A 22,309-nucleotide genomic window follows, 5' to 3' on the forward strand; every position below is an offset into this window, starting at 1 on the left:
ACAACAACAACAAAAAAGAAATGACTAGCTATATATTCCTAGCTACTCGATACTGAAGCAAGATCAAAATTTCCTGGGCCACTGAGTGAGTTCTCAAGACCAGTCTGGTCAACTCAAAAAGAGTCTGTCTCAAAATTTAAAAAAAAAAAAACAAAACAAAAAACTTCTAAAGAGTTAAGAATATTGGTTATGGTAGAGTGTTTTTGTGAAATATGCAGGGGCATGGATTCGATTGTAATGCGGGGGGGGGATGGAGACAAATAGATTATAGATTTAGGGACCCAATGCAACCTTTAATTCCAAGCAGTTACCCCTCCCGGCATGATCACACACACACAGTGGACAAGGGAGTGCCAGGATCTGGGTAAAAACAAAACCCAGACCTGGGCAAAATATATATATGTATATATATATATATATATATGTATAATTATGTACACATACATATGTGGAGAGATGGGGACTGGGAGTGCAGTTAGGTGGGGCGGGGAGTTGGGAAAGGAAAGCAGCAGAGGGTGCCCCAATAAATTACATTCTGAAGAGAGCACAGTAGGGGATGCATGGCAATGGGGGGACCTGGGAGCCTGGACTCTCAAGTGCCCCAAGCTAGGCCATGGGCTAGGAAGGCTGAGGCCTGGGCTCAGTGGTCCCCGGATAGGGGATAGAAGGGTGCATCCTAGCTGGTTTTGCCTGGAGGCTGGTGGCGGTGAGGCATTGTGTGAATAGCGGCTCTGCTCTTAGCCACAGCTTTAAATAGGTCCTGGATCTTGAGCAAGAGGCTTGAAGCTTAGGGGTTGCAAAGTACAGGACAGACAAGCTGGAGGGAGGATGACCTCCCATCTGGAGGCCCAGGTAGAGCCTGCTTCTGCCAGTCAGAGAAGCATCAGGCCCAGATGCAGGGAGCAGTCAGGAGTGCAGCCAGCTGGAGCCTTTGGGTGGACAGGCACAGGGTCCCAGAGCTGCCACTTCCTGGCCAAGTCTACCCCCTGTACAGGATAGCAAGACAGACCTCACCACTAAGTGTCCCTCTTCATTTCTCCTCACCTTCTGGGAACCTTCAGGTCGGGCGGGCGACAGACAGGGAAGGAGTGCAAACAATGACTGTGTGCTGGAGTCCCGGCTGGGTTTGGCTAGGCAGTGGAGCCCAGGGAAAAAAGGTAAGGCCCCCTGGCCCATCGTGGGGAAGGAAGTCCGCGCCTCATGGCTCTGGGCCTGTGCACTTCTTGGCTCTCTCTCTCCCTGAGGAATGGAGCCCAACGCTTCTGCCCTGCCTCCTGCTGCTCCCAGCCAGCAGAGGAAGAGGATGCTCTGGGGTCTCACAGCCCCAGCTTCAGGGCCTTGAAGCAGCAGAGGGAAGGTGCTGTCACCGACAGAGCGAGCCGGCCGGGATGTCAGAAAAGGGAAGCCTTCTTCTTGAGTTCGTTCCGCTTCCATAGGGCCAGCTTGCCAAACTCCTCTGGAGACATGGCGAAGACCCTGGAGAAGTCCTCTGCTGACAAATGCCTCTGTGGGGACATGGTGACTAAGTGACTAAGGAGGTAGGTTTCTACAGCCTCAAAATCAAAGGCAAGCCCACTGGGTCGCCCATGCCATGTTTTTTTTTTTTTTTTTTTTTAGACAGGGTTTCTCTGTGTAGCTTTGGCTGTCCTGGACTTGCTTTGTGGACCAGGCTGGCCTCGAACTCACAGAGATCTGCCTGCCTCCGCCTCCCTGCCTGCTGGGATCACAGGCCCCACCGTGCCCGGCTGCCATGCAACTTTCTTGCATACCTCCAGCCTCATGCGGTCCACACCAGGAGGCAGCTTGGTTCGCCCCTTGTTGGTCACCACCAGCATCTCATAGGGATAGATCTGGAGAGGCAGAGAGGGCCCTCTTAGGTTCACAGCCTCCTGTCTGCATAACCCTCTTGACTCCCCAGGTCCCCTTTGCAACCTGCAGAGGCCACTGGGATTCATGCCATCTTGCCATTCATCTCAGCCTCCCTGCTGCCTCCCACCCCTCCTCTGTCACCTCCAGGAGCACCCTGAGCGCATTCAGCTTGGTGGGCTTCACCACCCCCCTTGAAGCCCACCCCACCTGTGGTGGTCAGGTCCCCTGCCCTCACCTTCTGCTCCAGCACACAGGGTAGGGAGTTCCCCCGATCCATCCTCCCCCTCTGGCCCTCTCCGTTCTGGGGAGACCAAAGCCGCAGTGAGCCAGAGTGGGTCAGGGAGACCTTCCCAGCCTTACCCTAGGCGTCTTCAGTCTTCACCAGGCAACCAGGAGCCCCATACCTTCTCCCCCACCAGTACCCACTCCCGGCCCTGGCTTCCTGTACTTCTCCTGCTCCCCTCCAGGGGGCGCTCACCTGCAGGCCTAAGGAGACAAGAGCCATGATTTAGAGACCACTCCAGAAGGTGCACCCTCACCTGATCTTAAGCAGACCACTGCCCACATTGAACACGGGCTGCCTATGAAGTCTGTAGAGGGGCCCCCGCCCAGTCCCCGTCCCAGTGGCAGACGTGTGTATCCCACTACCCACCTGGACTCCCAGCCTCACTCCCCGACGGGCTGAATTCCGTGGACTGTAGCTAGGAAACAATACGAAGAGGTCAGAGGAAGGCAAGGGCAACCCTCAGCAGTCTCCCTTACTCTGAGGGCTCCCCACTACCCAAGACCTCCTTGTTCTTGTCTCCCTCCCCTGAAGCACACACACCTCTCCCATTCAGCCCCTGCTTGGTCCTAAGGCCTTACCCGGCTCAGGGTTGTCCTGCCATAGGAAGGAAGAGAAGAGGATTTAGATGTCCCCGAGTGCAAGGCTGAAAGAGAGGAAGAGGGCCCAGGTTCAGTCCCTTGACCCTGACAGGCCTTCCTAAGAGGGCTGCCTCCACGGCCTTCCCTGGCCAGAAGCCAGTATGGACTTCCAACGACTGTGTGCGGCTTTGCTGTGTCTCCATCTTCCCTCTTCTCTCTGACTAGAAGTGAGCCAAAAGCCTAGTGTGAATCCCAGGCAAGGCTGAGGCTGGCCGCCATGAAATAAGTCCTAGGAGTCATCATGAAGCGCTAAATCTACAAATGCATGAAAGCTCTAAGCGAAATCTTGAAGTTAGGACAACGGTGCTAACAGCAGTCAAATTCTGGACACTTGATATTATTGTTCAGACACAGTTATGTCTTAGCACAGCGAATGCAGTCAAGATATTTCCCATGGAGCTGGCTCAGGGGGTAAGAAGGTTTGCTTTGCAAATATGCAGAGCCTCGCACACACATGAAAAGCAGAACATGTGTGCGCCTGTAACCACAGCACTGTGCAGGGTAGAGACAGGGGGATCACTGCCAGTCTAGTAGTTTCCATTTCATGTAAGGTGGAGAGCAATAGTGTCTTCCTCTGGCCTCCACACATGCACATACCTGCATACCGTGTAATTACACACACACACACACACACACACACACACACACACACTTTTATTTGCATTACTGGAGATCATTTTCAACTTGTGTCTTTTTATAAAATCACTAGACTTTTTAACACTACAAGTTATAATTACAGAGATTAGTTTCTTTTTTTTCCTGTTTTATCTCACACTTTTTAATTTATTTAATTTTATTTTATGTGCATTGGTTTGAGGGTGTCAGACCACCTTGAACTGGAGTTATAGACAGTTAGGAACTGCCATGTGAGTGCTGGGAATTGAACCTGGGTCCTTGGGAAGAGCAGACAGTGCTCTTAACCACTGAGCCATCTCTCCAGCCCCTCACACTATTTTTAAAATTCACTTTATATCCCAGTTGTAGTACCCTCCCTCTTCCCTGTCGAACCCTCCCAGAGATTAGTTTTCAATATTGTTTTCCTGAAAGTGTTTGTTGTTGTTTTGAGACAGGGTTTCTCTGTATAACAACCCAGCTGCCCTGGAACTTGTTTTCTATACCAGGCTGGCCTGGAACTCAGTGATCTGCCTGCCTCTGCCTCCCAAGTGCTGAGATTATGACATGTGCCACCACATCTAGAAAGTACCATTCTTCTTTTGTTTGTTGTTTTTTGAGACAGGGTTTCTCTGTGTAGCCCTGGGTATCCTAGTACTCCCTTTGTAGGCCAGGCTGGTCTCAAACTCACAAAGATATGCCTGCCTCTGCCTCCTGAATGCTGGGATTAAAGGTGTTCACCACCATGCCCAGATAGAGACTACCATTCTTAGTGTGGGCCAGCCTCAAAGCCCTTTTGTCTCCAGTTATTAGAAATGGTTGCCATTCTATTGCAGTTGCTTTGACAGGCATTTTGTTAAATGTTTAGTGTAGGTAGATTCAACACCATAGCATCAGTCCTCTGAAGTCTACTGGAAGTTTAGTAGGTGAGAACAAAACAGGTTTGGGAGCCTAACACTTATTCTCAAATAAATTTAGCATCTCTAAACTGAAAGTTCAAAATCTGAAATCCAGTCTGTGCTGGATTCCAAACTTCTTCAGTCTTGTCGATATGGCTCTTGGTTTGGGATTTGGAAGTATTTGTTTCAGATTTTGCATTTTACCAAATTGGGGTCTCCAATTTGGTAAAGTTTATTCAAATCTAAAATCCAGGAAATAAATCAAAACCATCTTTAAAAAGTGAAAGCCTATAAATCCTCAGCATGTTGAATGGGGGCTAAAGAGCCTGCACAAAAAATCAGCAGCTCTCAGGACTGGGGAGATGGCTCAGGGTTAAATGCTTGCTGGGAACACATGAGGACCTGAGTTTGGATTCCCAGAGCCCACTAAAGGGGCCCGAGGGGGGGGGGTCAAAAAGAAAGTCAAGTTCTCTAGTCACCATTCATTCCCGAGGTATGTCATATACTTACAATAATAAAGAACATTTATACTTTGACAGAATTATAATATATCAAGTACATACAACATTTTTTTTTTCACTCCAGAAGCCAGGCAGTGGTGGAGTATGCCTTTAATCCCAACACTAGGGAGGCAGAGGCAGGTGGATCTCTGTGAGTTCAAGGCCAGCCGGGTCTACAGAGTGAGTTTCAGGACAGCCAAGGCTATGAAAAGAAACTCTGTCTCAAAATAAACAAATAAATAAAATTTTCTTCACTCCAGATCACTTTCAGAATGCATGCTGGCTGTTTTTATGCAACCTGACACTACCTAGAATCACCTCGGAAAAGGGCTCATCTCTTTAAGCCGAATAGAAGAATCTGGAACACTGAAACTGAATCCAGCTCTTGGGACAGTTTCTCATCACTCATTCTCCAGGCCTCAGCTACAGACTTTATAATCTTCCCGCCCACCCCACGCCTGAACTTTGGTTGCTCTTCATGCATCCTAGCCGTGGCCACTTTACTGGCCCTTCAGTCCTGGATGTGGCGGCAAAGGCCTGCAATCCCAGCACTTATGAGGCAAGGCAGGAGGATAGAGAGCTCAAGGCCATCAAGCAAAATAGAGTCTGAGGCTAGCCTCAGCTACCTAAGATTTCCTCCAACCAACCAAACAACCATCCCCCCTCCAAACCAAAGCAAATAACTAAATACATTCCTAGTCCTGGTGTGTTCCTTTGTTCCCTATCTTCTACACCCTTCCAAAGACTTATGCCCTGGAGCCCGCTGCCTGGCACTGCAGTCGCTCAGCACCTTTCCTTACCAAACACTAGAACTGGATCAGACCACATCCCCTCTCCTACGCCCACAGTGATGGATTCGCATCACCACAAGGTAAGACCTTACAATACTCCCAACAAGCAATCCAGCCTGTCAAGCCTTGCTGTCCTCTGCCTCAGCAACCCTAGTCCTTCCTTCAATGGAGGAGGTCTTTCATGGCCACCTCCCAAAATGCTGGGCTCCTCCCACTAGATACACTAAATTTTGCTTTTGTTTTAAATTTTTTGTTTGTTTGTTCTTTCAAGACAGGGTTTCTCTAGGTAGCCTTGGCAGTCCTGGACTTGCTTTGTAAACCAGGCTGGCCTTGAACTCACAGAGATCCACCTGCCTCTGCCTCCCCAGTGCTGGGATTAAAAGCGTGGGCCACCACACCTGGTTAGATTTTCCTTTTTTAATGACAGAGTCTCTCTATGTACCCCTTGAACACATCGATCATTACTAAACTTGATACCTAAGGCACTCGGGTAGCAGGCCTGGCTACCTAGCTTTCCTTTCCTTTCTCCGTAAGTCATCTACCTTTTTCTTCCCATTTCCCAGACATGTCAACCCTCCAGCTTCTGTCTTGCCAAACTCAGTTCCCAACCATATGTTCTACATGGATAAAATCCCTGATATCTCTCTCACACCCCTTCTAATGGATTCATAGGATTCATAGGATTCTCTTCAGTGGATTTGATCTCTACGTTTCTCAGCTCTATCCCCTCCTCTCTGAATCCAAAAAGATGCATTATCCTTAGGATATGGCTTCAGCATTTTGCAAGGCTTCAAAAAAATTATGAGCTGTTAAGAAGGTAGAAACAGGGCCAGAGAGATGGCTGAAGGGGTAAATGCAAATGTCTTGCAGCCCTAACAATGTCAAGTCCTTGAACCCACATAGAAGTAGAAAAAGAGAACTGAGCACACATGGGCGTGCGCGCACGCACACACGCACACACACACACACACACACACACGCACACACGCACGCACGCACGCACTATAAATAACTAAGTAACTTTTTTAAAGAAAGGATGTCTAGAGGGCTCCATGGCTAAGAGCACATACTGCTTTTGCAGAAGACTTAAATTTGTTCCTCAGTACCCACAAGTGATGGCTCACAACAGCCTCTGACTCTAGCTCCAGAGCAGACCAATGCCTCTGGCTTCCACAGCACTGCACTAATGTGCATATGCGTGTACACAAAAATAAAATAAAACCTTTTAAAAAAATGTCCAAACTTGACACTAGAGAGATGCTCAGTGGCAATTCACAACCATGAAGTCCTTGAGGAATCTGAGACCCTATCCTGGCCTCTGTAGGTACCAAGCACACACAAAGTACACAAACATGCAGACAAAACAAGTAATTTTTTAACAGGGTCTCACTATGTCGCTCTGGTTGGCTTAGAACTCACTATTTAGGTCATGATAACTTTGAACTCACAAAGATCTACCAGTGTCTGCTTCTGAGCACTGAGAGTAAAGGTGCGTACCACCAAATCAGGCTTTAATGGTTTTTGTTTGTTTGTTTAAGTGGTTTATTTACTTTTATTTTGCGTCCATTAGTGTTCTACCTGCATACATGTCTGTGTAAGGGTGTCAGATCTCTTGGAACTGGAGTTCTGGAGGAGGAAAAGGAGAAGAAGGATGAGGGGAAGTTGTCTCAGGTCTATCTAAGGTAAACCCTATGTGAGATGATATGTGGGTACTGGAAATTGAATCCTGGTCCTCTGGAAGAGAAACCAGTGCTCTTAACTGCTGAGCCATCTCACCATCCCTGCTCTAACAGAGGTTTGTATTTTGAAACAGAGTCTACTAAGTTGTCCAGGCTAGACTTTGACTCACTCTGAAACCTTGCTAGACCTTAAACTTTTTCTTTCTTTTCTTTTTTGTTTTTCATTTTTGAGACAGGATCTCTCTCTATGTAGCCCTGGCTGTCCTGAAACTCTCTCTGTAGACCAGGCTGGCCTTGAAGTCACAGAGATCTGCCTGCCTCTGCCTATAAAGTACTGGGATTAAAGGCATGAACCACTATGCCCAGATAGCCAATTCTCAATTCTCTTGCCTCAGCCTCCTCAGCAGCTCTAATTACAGGCCTGCTCCACAAATCCTGTCCAGATATTTCCATACAGTGACAGAAGACTGACTAGTATGTTCAACTATAAGCAAGTATGGAATATTGTTTCCAAAGATGACCTGCAACTCTGATACATATATCTTGCTTGCTTTTTGCAATGAAACCTATTTCCACCTTGAGTCTAGTTTAATCTCTAGGAAACCTACTTTTTCGTGTTTCTTTTGGAGATAGGGTCTGTAGTAGTTTGAATAAGAATCACCCCCTCCCATTGGTTCATGTATTTGAATGCTAGTTACCAAAAAGTAGCACTGTCGGAAAGGATTAGAAGGATCAGGAAGTGTAGCCATGTTAGAGAAAGTGTGTCATAGGGATGGCTCTGAGGTTTCAGAAGCCTATGCCAGGGCTAGGCTCTCTTTCTTTGTTTATGGATCAGGATGTAGCTTTCAACTACTGCTCCAGTGTCATGCCTCCATGCTACCTGCCATGATGATAATGGACTAAGCCTCTGAAGTAGTAAGTAAACCCTGTGGTCATGGTGTCTCTTCACAGCAATAGTACAGTGACTAAGATAGGCCCCCCCCCTTTTTTTTCTCTAGCCCAGGCTAGACTCCCAGTTCTGGGATTAAACTTATGCCACCATGCCAGCTTTGGTGTCTTGCTCTGACCAACAGAATGAAAAAAAAAAAAAAAAAAAAAAAGGATGGGCATGACTTCTAAGGCCAGGTTTTAAGAGTTCTCATAGCTCTCTCTTGGGACCTTTATCTCTGTCCCTCTCCTCTCCAACTACCAGGCTCTTAAGAAGTCCAGGCTAGACTTGGAGTACCCAGAGGCCTAGCACTCAAGGCCCCCTTCACCTATTTCTCTGCCTCACTGCATGGTACTTGGTTCCCCATGCTCTGAGCTGCCACACTGGTTTAAGCTCCCTGCCTTTGCTCCCATATGGTTCTTGACATTTGTAAGGACCTTTTGCACCATTTATTTGTCTCCTTCTCTAAGACAGAGGAGCCCACCAGGCCTTCTCACTGGGCTCTCAAAGTCCCCACTGACACTCTGTCCCCATCACCTGCCACACTGCTCCAAAAGCCAGGTAGATTTACACGTCACTTTCCCCCTGTCTGGAGGAAATGGGTGTATTTTTCACCCGTGATGTCCGCAGTGCTTAGCATGTCCCCCAGTAAGTGTCCATTAAATGAAGCCAGGGCTCTCACCCTGCTTGTAATGCTGTTCTCTATCGGTTCTATCTACCAGTTCATATTCTTGCCCTCGGGGAACACACATTTGGGCCCCACACCCTGACGGAATCTTTTAACTATAGTGGTTCAATAGCCACACACACATCCCTCCTCCCCACCCCCACCTCTGGCCAGATGATGCTGAGCCTACCCCATAGCACTCACAGGTATGGAAGGGTGTCCGGTCAGGCAGAGAGCGTGTTTTTCTCCGGATCGGCAATGACTTCTCCATCTCTTCCTTCAAGATCATCTTTCCCAAGTTGGAAGTAACCTGTTTGAAGGAGGGAGGTGAATGGAGCCAAGCCTGAAACACCAGGTTCCCATCTCTGGAAAGGGCAAAGCTCGGGTACAATCCAGGAGGACCAGCAGTGGCTTCCCAGGTGGCTACTCCACAGCTGGAGCTCCTTCATCTTACTGACTGTTCAACCACCTTAGGTGTGTTGGAGATGTTCAGTGGTACCCTTACATGGTGGCTTTTCTATTCCAGGTCACTACGCCAACAGTACAGCCAATAGCCCTTCCACAACTCCTAATTCTCTCTCCTTCTCTTAATTAGCCTGCTGAGACCTGGTGCTGATGGACCCTGCCTTTCCTGTGCTTTGAATCTGAATGTCCAGAAGCACTGCTCCAAAGGCAGCCTAAAGCCCGGGTGTACCTGGAATCCTGGGAAAGGAGAGGCACCTCCCACCTGTTCAAATGCAGTTGCTTCTGTGGCTCAAGCCTTTTAGATGAGCTATGGGGCCTGAACATTTGTCACCTAGGTGACATGGGCCTGGGGAGCAAGATGATACCTTACTGAGTTCCTCTTTCTGCCGCTCCCTGATGGCCTTAATCTCCTCTTCAGAGTCATCATCTTCCTCCTCCTCCTCTTCTTCTGCCCCCTTTCGAGATGCCTTCCGTTTCCTCCATTCTGTCTCTATGAGACATAAGCCCACAAATCAATGTAGCCACTTAGACACTGGCTTCTCCCTATGCGGAACAGGGATAGACCTCAAAAAGAACACTACTATATATATTTTTGTTGTTGTTGTTTTCAGAGACAAGGTTTCTCTGTGTAGCCTTGGCTGTCCTGAAACTCTCTCTGTAGACCAGGCTGGCCTTGTTGGTCCCCAGAGCCTAGGCTACACAGACAAACCTGTCTTGAAAAAAAAAAAAAACAAAACAATAAAACCCAAACAAACAAACAAAAATCCACAAAAAATTGAGACAGGGCCTTGCAATGTCACCTGCCCACACTGGCCTTGAACTCCTGGGCTCAAGTAACCTTTCTGTCTCAGGCTCCCAAGTAGCTGTGGTATAGTCATGTGCCCCCATGCTTTGCCCTACAAATTCTATTAAAAACAAACAAAAAAGTATGGAATACAGCGGCTAGAGAGATGGCTCATCATTTAAAAGCACTGGCTGCTCTTGCAGAGGACCTGGGTTCGGTTCCCAGCACCCACGTAGCAGCTCACAACTGTCTGTAACTACAGTTCCAGGGGAGCTGACACCCTCTTTTGGCCTCCCTGAGCACTAGTACATGCATACATACATACATACATACATACATACATACATGCACGCAGGAAAACATACATACATACATACATACATACATACATACATACATACATACAGGAAAACACTGATAAACTAGAAATAAACCTCTTTTTAAAGATTTGAAAAAAAAAATTAGGGGGCTGGAGAGATGACTCAGAGGTTAAGAGCACTGGTTGCTCTTCCAGAAGACCTGGGTTCAATTCCCAGCACCTACATGGCAGTTCACAACTGTCTGTCACTCCAGTTCCAGAGGATCTGGCACCTTTGCAGACATGCAGACAGAACACCAATGCCCATAAAAATAAATAAATCTTTAAAAAGCAAATAAAAACACCCAAAGTGCAGAGCTGAGATGCATATAACTTAGTGGTAATAAATTAATGTGTAGAAGGCCTAGAACAGTCCTCAGCTGCAACACTAATAATATTAATAACATGACAGTAAGAATTAAAAAACTAATAAACTAGGTAAGAAACATGTATTTAAATTCTCTGGGAACCAAGACCTTCTGTCATTTATTTTCTATTTTCTAAATCTCCTATCACAGGGCGTGGGCCATAGCAGAAGCTTGAGAGATGTCTCTCAAGTGACTGAATAATGAACAGGAGCTGGAGGGATGGTTCAGTGGTTAAGGCTGTGCACTGATCGTCCCGAGGACCCGAGTTCCATTTGCAACACCTACACGGAGTGTTTTACAACCTCCTGTAACTTCAGCTCCAGAGCGATCCTTAAGCCTCCCAGGCACTGCCTTGCATGCACATATCCTCCCACAAACATACGCACATGTACACATAGTTCAAATATAATAAAACCTTAATAAATAATAATGAGCGCCAGGCATGGTGGAACTCGCCCTTAATCCCAGCACTTAATCCCAGGCAGGCAGATCTCTGAGTTCAAAGCCAGCCTGGTCTACAGAGCGAGTTCTAGGACAGCCAAGGCTACAGAGAGAAACCCTGTCTCGAAAAACCAATAATAATAATAATAATAAAAATAAAAAATTAGCAAGGAAGGAAAATATGATTAACAGATAGGCCCTGAGCAGCAAAGAGGTACAGGGGAGAGATAAGTAATGAACTATCAAGTCAAAGTACAAAAGGTGGAGAAGTAATAGGGCATGGGGTGGGCATGAACTGGGTTCACAGGACCAAGAAAGAGGAGTAAACAGGGATTATAGCCCCTTCTCTCTCCTTTCCCCAGTTTTTCCTACCCACAACGGCCAGCGATGGGGGACACGGCCAGTAGTCAGTCTCTATCTTGGCTGGCTGGTTGGGGTCGGGGGGCTGTGCCGCGGGGAACTTGGACGACTCTATGATGAGGTCCTCGATGAGGTGCTTGCTCTGAGGGCTGCCTCCCGTGGATTCTGCAGATGGACCCAGGGTCAGTCTACACACCACCCCAGCTAAGCATGCAGCCAGCCAGCTTGGCCCACCTTCAGCCCCAGCTCCCTCACCTCTCCCTTCACATCTGTGAGAATTCAGATGGAACGGGCCTTACAGGTCATAACATCATCCTTCCATCCCTCCCCGGATCTCAGCACCTGGCACTGCCCCACAGTATGTGGCGGGAGAAGCACCCGGGGAAGTCAGGGGAACCCTCACCTCTCTGCTTGTAGATGGGTGGCTTCTTATAGATGTTGGAATCTGGGCGGGTAGTCTCTGAGGGAGAGAAAGGGGACATGATGGCAGGGGATGGTGGGTCCAGAAACAGAGTGGAGATACACAAGATGGGGCCATGAGCAAGACAGCTGGAACTTTGCCTCATGAAATTGGACTTCCTGGACTTTTCCGGATGAGTGAGTGGAAAGACATAACAAGACCATTATCACTGTTAGTTCTGCCTGGCATCCTGGTACCATAGGTCCATCTAGTTCTAAACCCAAAGAGTCGGGACTGAGAGTAAGGGATATGGGATCCTGAAGGAAAAATGAAGTCTCAGGAAACAGCATAGCTAGGCTGACAATAAAACCTACCGGGGTGGTGGAAATGGGGCAGGCTGGTCCTGGGGGTCCCTGTGGTCCTCGGTGTTGAAGCCTGAGAGATGATGCCAAGCGTCCGGCTCTCTGCCCAGACCTATGGAGAAGTATGGAGCTTCTAGCCCCATCCCACTTCCATGCCCCTTCCTACTCCCATGTGCCTAGCTTTACTTCAGATCACCTTTCATATCCCCCTATACCAACCCCAACCCCACGGCAGAGGAAGTACATTCAAGGACTCCACCCACCTGCTTAGGGTGCTTACCCAGAGAGCAAGGGTTAAAGGAGGCCCTGGGTCTGGCAGCCAGATGAGCTGGCCAGTGACCAACCAGCCAGGATTTGCTGATTCTGTCATGCCCCAGACTTTGCTAAGCTGAGGCTGGGCATGTTGGGGGAGGGGAGCTGGGGGCCCAAGCAGAGAAGAACTAGAGCCAACCAAAGACTTACCTCTGGGGATGGTGGGGGAGATGTGGATTTGGGTGACAGTGAGCACTGTGAATGGAGGGGATGATCAGTCAGAGGTAGAATTCACCTCAGAGGGACCATTTCACCCCAGCTATCCAGCTTCACCTACTTTCCCAGCCAGTCCTCTTCCCTCCCGAGTGCCTGCCGACCTCTGGCCTGCCCTTCATCCTTCCTCTGCCCACTGTTTTCCTAGTCCTTCTTCCTATGAAGTTCAGATCCGGGAGCAGCGTGCCTCACACCCTGAGGGTCAGCCAGTAACTAAGTGTGACCCTGATGTCAGAGCCAGGCAAGGAATGGAGGGACCAGACCAACAAACAGCCATGATGGAATCAGTTCTCCTTGGCTCCCTGGTACTTAAGTTTTCCAGTCTGACAGCCTGCTCACCCCAATATGACCTCTTTCTTTCCCTTAAATTCAAACTCTGTTTTAATTATTACTTCGTGTGAGTATGTGCATATATATGCCACTACCTTGTGGAGGTCAGAGAACAAGGGATCCCACTTAATTCACCAGGCTTGCATGCATGCAAGAGCTTTTACCCACTGAGCCTCCTGGCCAGCCCAAGCCTTAACCCCTTTCTTTCTTTTTTTATCCTTGCTTTTGTTGTTGTTGTTTTTTTGAGATAGGGTTTCACTGGGTAGCCTTTTTGCTGGCCTAGAACTCACTTGGTAGACCAGGCTAGCTTCCAACACTTAGAGATCTTCATACCTCTACCTCTTCAGTGCCAGGATTAAAGGCGTATGCCACCATGATCAAACATGGGCTCACTCCTGGGTATAGCCTGTTTCTGCCTCCAAGGACTGCCAGGGGGATCATCCCCAACCACCCTCAGGCCTGCACAAATGACTTCTTCTTACCTCTCGGCTTCTGGGCAGCTCCACGTGGTCCAGGAGGGAATAGGTAAAATGAGGCTCGTAGATCATGAGGTCAGGTCTCTCAATGTCCAGGATAGCCTTGTCCTTGGGGATGGCAGCCAGGTCTTTGTAGCCCAACACCTGGTTGTCCATCTTGGCCTGAAGAGAAATAGTCCAAATGGAACAGAGTTTCCCATAGAACCTCTAAGGTCACCGGCCTCACTGGTTGGACTTGGTTACCAAGAGAAAATTTCAGATGTCAGTTCTCACATCAACAACTCTATCCTGTAACTTTTAAGGATCTAGAATGAGCACTTAATTTTTGAGACAGTATTTCATCTAGTCAAGGCTTGCCTTAAACCTTCTCTGCAGCTGTAGCTGGCCTTGATCTTTCTTACCCTCCTGTTTCTATTTATTAAATGCTGGGACTATAAGCTTGCCTCACCACCATGCTCGCTGCTCTAGAAGGTCTCTTAAGAAAAAAAAAAAAAAAAGCCCTTTGCCTCTGAGGCTTTTCGCAACTAGACCAGCCCTTTCCAAGGCAGCAGTGGGCCTCCTCTGGGATCTCTGCGTCTTTCCACCTGCAAGAGTTTACAGGACCTCCCTCCATGCGGGAGTGGGGAGGGGGGTAATAGGGAGGGGTAAAGGAGAGCCCATCCTTCCCTCCTCCCAGCTAAGGTGCAGGTGGTCGGGCAACCGAGATACTCACCACGATGCTGGAGGGAGAGCCGGGCACACTGGAGTCTCTGGAGGAGCTGACGCTCCCCGGGGAGGTAAGAGGTTGCTGGAGAGAGCGAGAAGGTGGCAGAGTGGGCATGTGCGTGGGTGCGAGGGTGTGGGCGTAGGTCTTGCCTTAGGTCTCAGGATGGGGTGGGGTGGGGGAACCCGGAGTGCTGCGTGGAGGTGGCCACCAGGTGGCGCCGGCGACTCCCGAGCTGGCCTGGGAGGGCAGCGGTCCCCACCTAGGCCCGGGGTGCAAAATCCCGCTCACCTTCTGCAGACGTTCCATGCGGCCCCCACTGGCCGGCTGCTCCCTTGGAGGCCGGTGCGCGCGTAGAGAGAACGGACGTCAGGCTCGGCCCGGCTCCTGCAGCAAGGGCGTCGCAGCGCGCTGTGGTCTCCTCATCCCTTGGGCCTCTCTGGGCTGCTGACCGCGGGTGGCTGGAAGGACAGAGAGCGGCCGCGAGGGCGTTAGCCTGCCAGGTTCCGTGGCGCTGGGCTCTGCACCGGGGAGTTGTGCGTGCGTGCGGCCAGGCAGCGGCTATGCGGATCGGCTGGCCTTGTTTTTTAAACCATTGTTCTCTGGTTCCAGAGGAAATGACGGCAGGGGTCAGCCGGCATCCCAGGGTGGACAGGCTTCTATATTCCCAAGCTTGTCGCTCCTGCCCTGCCCTGCTCTGGCCTGGGCCTTCTCCCAAGCCGTGATGGCCCCTCCCATCCCAGCCACTGATTCCACTCTTCCACAGTTTGCTCAGCTACCTCTTCATCCCCCCCACCCCCGGAAGGTTAACAAGGAGATACTGAGTCATTAGTTAAGACTTGAAGCTTAAGGAGTCAGAGGCCGTGGAAGAAAACACACGATGGAGGAGAGGGGGATCGGGTGGGTTGATGAAGCTATGGCCTGCTGCTGGGCCTCAGAATTTCTCTGCTCCCTACAGGCTGGCAGTGTCTTCTGTAGACACTCTAAAACACCTCTAGGGCCTGGGCCACATCTTTGCTGCCACAGAGCGCCCAGAATAGTCTCAGGGGCTGCCACACTGCTCCCTGGTTGGTCCCCATTGCCACTCTGTTCCTAGGAACTTAGGCTAGTCTATGTGCTAGGTGGTGACCAGAGCCCACATCCTCGCCTTCTTGGTCACTCCCTCAGCTATCTTCCTTTCCTGTCTTCCCACCGCTGGCCCTGGACGCCACAGAGTGAGGACAGCTGTGTACAGAAGGAACTGGAGTAGGATCCTGGGGTAGTATCAAGCAGAAACTCTTAAGCCAGGGTGCATGGGCTGAAGCAGTAAGTACTACTCAGACGCTGTGTGGTCTTGGGTAAGTCATTTACACTTTGTATATGCTAGCATTTCTAGCGCTTGGGAGGCTGAGGCAGGAGGATTGTTCTGAATCCCAGGCCAGCGTGGGTTACGTAGGGCATTCTGATCAGCTTGAATTATAGTGTGAAACTCTGCCTAATACAGCTACAACAAAGCGAGGGATGGTAAGAGGTTCTTGTCAAAGACTGTTCTGACAAGTTGATAGTATTTACTTATTTAATTTTTATGTGGGTGCGTGGTTAGCCAGCATGTTCAACTGTGTACGCCTGGTGTCCACGGAGGCCAGAAGAGGGCATCAGATCCCCTGGGACTAGAGTTACAGATGAGTGGCCATGTGAAGGTTAGGAAGGAAACAGGGATCCTCTGAAAAAGCATAACTACTCCCTTAAGATAACTACTGAGCCATCTCTTCAGTCCCAAAGATATAGGTAAATTGGGGCATATGCAGTGCACAAAACATGATCCCTTCCATGTAAAGGGCAAGCTATTCATAGTATTTCTATCTCCCCAGGGATTAGTGAATTTAGGGGGCTTTTCTGTAGTCAGTCATGAAAGAATGAGGTCACTGGCTTGTTCTCTCTCTTTCTGAGGTTTCACTGCATGGCCCTGGGTAGCTTCAAATTCTCAATCCTCCTATTTCGGGCACAGGCTCCCATATGCTGGGATTAGAGGCCTGCACCACCATGCCTGGCTCTCCCAATCTTTTTCACCTGTACTTTCTCTCAACCATCCCACAGCCCACATGTCACCAAAACGGTCATCGGCCCTTATCCTACTCCCCAACCTCAGCCCACAGCCACAAAGCTCTCTCCCCGCCTCTGCCTTCCTCATGCCAGCCACTCAGCCTCCTAGATCCACTTGGGCCTCCTGCTAGTGCTGACGCCTTTCTAAAACAGTGGCTTTGCAGAGAAGGTGGTATTTCAGGCTTGATACTGTGCTGCCAGGTGGGGGTGGGAGTGGAGGAAGGGTGTTTTCCTCCCTGAGGTAAACTGGCTGCTAACGTCCAGAGGGCAACTGTGATTCCAGAGTGGTCACTGATGAGTAAGTTTATGTTCTGTGCTAGATACTCTGTGAGTGTCAAATGCCGGAGATCGAATTTACTGCACTCTCCTGAGCCTTCTTTTCCTCATTCTTTGTTCTGAGACAGGGTGTCAGACTGGCTTTTGAACCACTCTGTAATAATCCAAGCAGCAGAACTTTTAGCTTGTGGCCTTTTCCTGTTTCATCTCTCAAGCAGCTGTGCTGGGTACCATACACTAGACACACATAAACACTACACAAAAATTATTCTAATTCATCCTTACAACAACACTGTAGGGTAGATCCATTTCACAGATGAGGAAACCAAGGCTTGGTCCAAGGTCGAATAACTCAAGTTAAGTGCATTGCTTGATGCAGGGCGTCTACCAAATCATGCAAGTCTTTTTAGAGTTTTGGAACCAGAGGCCAGGTGTGGTGGCCCAAGCTTGTAATCCCAGCACTTGGCACACAGAGCCAGGCAGATCTCGGTGTCTGAGGCCAGCCTACTCTACAAAATGAGTTCCAGGACAGCCAGAGCTACACAGAGAAACCTTGTCTTAAAAAACAAAACAAACAAACAAACAAAGAACTCTAGAAGGAGGGCATCTCCATCAGCCAGACAGGAGGAATCTGGTGTTTGTGGTAACAGGATTCTCATTCTGGAGCACCACGCTTCTCCAGACCTCTTAGTGCTGATTCTAAAATGTTTTAACTGGTGACTGATGAGCAAAATGCCACTCTGGTAAACATTTAAGAGCTGTCAACGCTCTCTCACTAGGCTCTGAATTTCATTTCACTACTAGCCATTGTCACAAGGTCTATACCCATGGCTAAGCCATTGGCATGAGGTCTGTACCTATGGCTTAGCCCACAAGGTGAATGCTTGTCCATCCATCCCATCTACCACCTCATAGCTACTGACTCATCTCCCACCCACTTTGGATTATCTCTTCTCCACTGAACATGGTACCGAGCCTTATGGAGAGGAGAGAGATGGACAAATGGACTGATCCAGGCCCCTCTGGGAAGAGCACCGGCCCACAGATAACTTCTATGAAAAGTGGAGAGGCAGACACCCAAGATAAGGCAGTGGGCTGCTGGAAGTCGAGAGAGTGGTGTCTCTGGGGGAATGGAGAAGTTTCTTGTTGGAGGCCTTAAAGCGGTGGTTCTCAACCTTCCCAATGTGACCCGTTAATACAGTTCCTCCTGTTGTGATGACCCCCAACCATAAAATTAGTTTTTGTTGCTACTTCATAACTGTAATTTTGCTACTGTTATGAATTGTAATGTAAGTATCAGATGTTCAGATGATCTTAGGCGACCCCCGTGAAAGGGGGTTATGACCCACAGGTTGAAAACTGATGGCCTAGAGGTAAGAGCCTAATTATGAGAATGCTAGCAGGGAAAGAAAGTCAAATGTCATCCCAGAACCCACTTTGTGGAGTGAAAGCAGAGGGTCTGGAACACCACAATAACTATAGAATAAACATTGAAGGGAAGGGGAGGGGGCTCCCAGGAAAGTGAGAGAGAGCTGGTGCACAGGAGTGGGGGGAGTTTGTGCAGGGCTTCAGCAAAAGGGGCTTTAAGGAGGAAAGTCCTGGACTCAAGGCAGGGAGGCACCAGCAGGGGGGGAGAGAAAAAAAAAAAGAAAAAGATTATCAGCACCCAGACAGGCTCTGGAGAAAGCACAAGCTTCTCAGAAAGAAGGGCAAAGGGCAAGATGTTGGGTAATAAGAGACCGGGGCATTTGGAAGCAGCCAGTCAAGCCACCTTTTTTTTTTTACCAGGGAAGGTGGCCTGGAGCAGAGTGCAAGGCAGCTGCCAAGGGCGAAGACTGACAGGAGAATGATGTTCTAGGACCGCACCTGAACACCAGGTATAGGGTACATTATGGAGCAGTAGCTGCCCACGCAAGGGCTGAGAGAAGAAAAGCAAGGGGTCCCAGGGGATGTGGCCAGACATGAGCCCACAGTTAGGTGTGTACCAACACCAGCATGCCCACAAACAGTCACTCGGGAACATGATTCCAAACAATGATGGACAGAGTTTTATTTATGGTGTTTACAGATTGTCAGGACTGGCTCTGTATTTCACCCTCATCCTGACATCCTAATCCTGTGAATTGACTATTACCTCAGGTTTGCAGAAGAGGAAACTGAGACCTCAGTACGTACTGTCAAGGACACACTTAAGCCACTGACCACCATACCATTGCGTACAGCTTAAATTACTGTGCTCCTCTGCCCTTCCCCCTCACAGACCTTCCACAGCTGGCCCCCGCCTGAGGTGCCTCCCCTGGCTCCATCAGGATCCTGCCTCCCTCGGTGCCAGAGCATACAGATCAGCAACTTTTGGGGAAGTGCTAATGTCCTCTGCGGGAACATTTACATTTGAATGAAAGGTTTTGGTGGTTTTGTTGTTTTGTTTGTTTTAGGCAAGAGCTCTCTTTTAAGCCCTCACCCCCACCGGTTTCCAACTACAAGAACCTTAACTAGGATGACCTTGAATTTCATGGACGGAATGCTGGAGCCATTGGCACTGCCTAGCCTGGCTTTCTGTGGTGCTGGGGATCAACCCTGGAGTTTCATGCGTGCTTGGCACTCTGCTAACTAAGCTACAGCCCTAGGCTATGAATAAGGTCCTTACTGGAGACATTTTAGGCTGTCAGAAGGCCAGCTGGAGTGGAAGATGAGAAAAGAAAGAAGATGGGAGTGGGAGGGAAGGAGGTGTGTGTGTGAGGGGGTGATTTTTCAGCTTCTGTCAAGTCACACTGCACATGCTTCCGCCCACTGCACCCACGTGGGGTCCCCCCCACCCAAGCTAATTTCTCACTCTGCTTCCTCCCAGCCTGATCCCTTTTCTATCCTCAGCCACAGTCCTGCTCACTTCAGTACACTCCCCAAGTCCTGTAAGCTCTTCCGTGAGCACAGACTAAAAGGGCAGGCTGCAGCAGGAAGGGAAGGGGAGAGGGAACGGAAGGGGTAGGAGGTGTAGCACCACGGAGGAAGCGAGCCCAGGTGTCGGAAGACACCCTTCAACCTCCCAGGCTCAGGTCACTAGCCAGGAGGTTTCCCATCCTTCCATCTCAGCCGCGCCCACCTTCAGCTGGGTGACCCAGCCTTATCTGAGCCACCAGCCAGGCTCCACCTTAAACCATCCACCCTCTCATCATCACAGCAACCAGAGCTTTGCAGCTCCCCAGGATGAGGGTGATAAGACTTGCCCACAGGGATCTCCAAGTGTGCACCCACCCATCCCAGGGCTTGTGTTTCTGACAGGGGTGAATCCAGATTAAGAGACAGGTTCGGCAGGCAGGCAGATCCACCATCTCACGTGGCGTCTGGCCCAGCCTCTGCTCCCATCCTAAGCCAGTTATTACTTTCTCTGTGTGGGTGCCTGGGCTGGGGGTATTCATATAGCCTGGCTGGACTCCATACATTGGACAAAAGGGCTGAGAGGTGAGCTTACCCAAGGCCACCCAAAGGAAGGCAAGCTGGAATTGCACCCAGATTATATTGAAGCTGAAGGAAGTTCCCATGCACCCCCAAAGATCCTGTTTTAATATGAGCTTGGTCCTCTCTGCCTTGAACCTCACCTGTAGCACAAGAGCTGCAAGTCAAGGATTGGGGGGAGACTTTTGGATCTGGCCCTGGAGCATCTGGGCATCATCAAGCCATGCTGGAGAAGGCCACAGGTAGAAAAGGAGTTAAACAGGCCTGCCACATGGGTAGGAGGTCTGTCTTCTGTCTCTGTTTCATGCAGTGTCTCTTCCTTCGTGCCTTCCTTTTTCCTTCTTCATCTTTTCTCCCTCTCTCTCTCTTTGCCTTTTTTCACTCTCTCCCTCTCCCCCTCCCAGCTCCACTTCCACAGTTGCTGTGGCAACAACTCAACACCAGAAATAAAGACAGGCTCCAGCTAGGTCACCAGTTACCAAAACAGCATCCTAGGGTGGGAGAAGGGCGGTGTAGCCAACCAACAGTGCAGAGACTGGATGCACTATAATGAATGTGTGTATTGTAGGGTGGGGTGAGACACAGGACAGCAGGGTTTGGGCCTGTGTAGGCCAGTGACTCACAAAAGGCCTTACTTAAGTCAAGCAATAGCCCCAGCCTTTTCTGAGCCCAGCAAAGCCCTGTTACTTCTACTTTCATTCCCCACCTCGTGCAATTTTTTTCTTAGCCTTTTCCTGTTGCTTTGGACTAGGTATTTCTAATATCAGGTAGCCACAAGGAGCAGATAACAGAGTCCATCTGTTCCAGGACCTGCCCACCTGCTCTCAGTGACAACAGCCCTGAGCCTCAGCGCCCATTTTTCCTCTGACCCCACAAATATGCAGAGGCTTATTAGGGTTTCTCTTCTGACTGGGTTCAAAGGTTATTTTGTATACACTTCCCTCAGAAGAGGTAGGTTCTTCCTTTCTGGGTCTGTGAGCCCCTCAGGCTTGCTTGGTCCCGACCTATGACCTATTTCTGCTATGGCCTTCCAGATCTGAGGCCTGGGGAACAGCTGGATTAGCAGATCTTGGAGGAGAGAAAAATCCCACCCTGAGCCCAGCTTTCAGAATTCAGGAGAAGCCCTTATTCCACTCTCCCCACATATGAGCTCTAAAAGGGTTCTGCGGACATTGCCCACCAGCCGACAGATGTTGTCCCAACCACAGAAAGGCCAGATGTATGAGACAAGACTCCCAGGAGCATACAGGCGGCAGAGCTCTGCCGTGGACGACGGAACTCACGCACACGGGTGCACGCAGGGACTCTGCAGCCCTCCTTGCCAGAGCACTCGCCCACTCTCCCTGCCAGACCCCCACACAATGACGCATGGTGCCGAGAACACCTACTTGCACCCACCCACTGATCCTTCCCTTGGCATCCGCTACCTAAGCGCATAGCCCCCTGGCATGGTCTGCTGAACCCATCCCCGTGCAGAGCACGTGGACCCCAATACTCACAGTGCCCTCACCCGGCTCATCCCCTGGGGGCTTTCCCACATTCTCCACTCCCACAGCACAGATGCCTTTCTTAGGCCTACAACAACCTGGCAACCAGTCTTCTGGGAGGAGACATGCAGGTGTGCCTGCCTAGCAAAGGGAGCAGCGTTGAGTCTGGTGCTGGGAAAGAAAAAGCCCTGAGGACCCCGAGGATCTCTGGGTCTGTTCAGCACTGAGTCTCTCTCAGTACACTAGCTGCCGGCAAGAGGAGAGGCCAGACTAGAGGCTCAGTCACGCCCTGTTACCCAGCCTCATTCTTCAGTGAATCCCCACCCCAACCTGGCCAACCTCAGTAGGAGGGGTTCCAGAGCACGCTGTAAAACAACAGCTTTGGGTCCTCCGCTGAACCTTTGCCACTCCGGAGGGCACCTGGCCTAGAGGGAGGGAGGCTGGCAAAGATTTCTTGAATCATTCAGCAAAAAGGCAACAGCTCCCTCCACGGACTGTGCCCTCCTGACGCCAACCCCTTGAAATTCTGGACACAGAAGCTAGGTAGGCAGGGTGGAGGACTCAGGACAC

The 22,309-nt window shown here is 49.8% G+C and overlaps 1 protein-coding gene across 5 annotated transcripts in view; it reads right to left on the reverse strand.

Annotated features, from left to right (window-relative positions):
• Positions 1-247: 247 nt before the first annotated feature.
• Dmtn (dematin actin binding protein) overlaps positions 248-22,309 on the reverse strand; it is a 30,594-nt gene continuing 8,532 nt past the window's right edge. For 3 of the 5 annotated variants that reach the window (XM_055609887.1, XM_055609888.1, XM_055609886.1), the window contains 12 exons: positions 14,733-14,902; positions 14,451-14,525; positions 13,745-13,900; positions 12,870-12,914; positions 12,420-12,519; positions 12,049-12,105; positions 11,658-11,810; positions 9,700-9,824; positions 9,074-9,179; positions 2,734-2,798; positions 2,522-2,570; positions 2,164-2,355 (listed from right to left, as the gene is read on the reverse strand). In XM_055609887.1, the coding sequence (XP_055465862.1) occupies positions 2,231-2,355; positions 2,522-2,570; positions 2,734-2,798; positions 9,074-9,179; positions 9,700-9,824; positions 11,658-11,810; positions 12,049-12,105; positions 12,420-12,519; positions 12,870-12,914; positions 13,745-13,900; positions 14,451-14,525; positions 14,733-14,750 (1,074 nt within the window). In that variant the 5' untranslated portion in view covers positions 14,751-14,902 and the 3' untranslated portion in view covers positions 2,164-2,230. Of the gene's footprint in view, positions 1,506-1,769; positions 1,851-2,104; positions 2,356-2,521; positions 2,571-2,733; positions 2,799-9,073; positions 9,180-9,699; positions 9,825-11,657; positions 11,811-12,048; positions 12,106-12,419; positions 12,520-12,869; positions 12,915-13,744; positions 13,901-14,450; positions 14,526-14,732; positions 14,903-21,751; positions 21,770-22,309 lie in introns of those variants that run through there. The other 2 variants (XM_055609890.1, XM_055609889.1) reach the window with 2 other exon arrangements.

Source organism: Psammomys obesus, unplaced genomic scaffold, assembly GCF_907164565.1.
Source record: "Psammomys obesus unplaced genomic scaffold, mPsaObe1.curated_primary_1811, whole genome shotgun sequence".
Classification (NCBI taxonomy): Eukaryota; Metazoa; Chordata; class Mammalia; order Rodentia; family Muridae; genus Psammomys; species Psammomys obesus.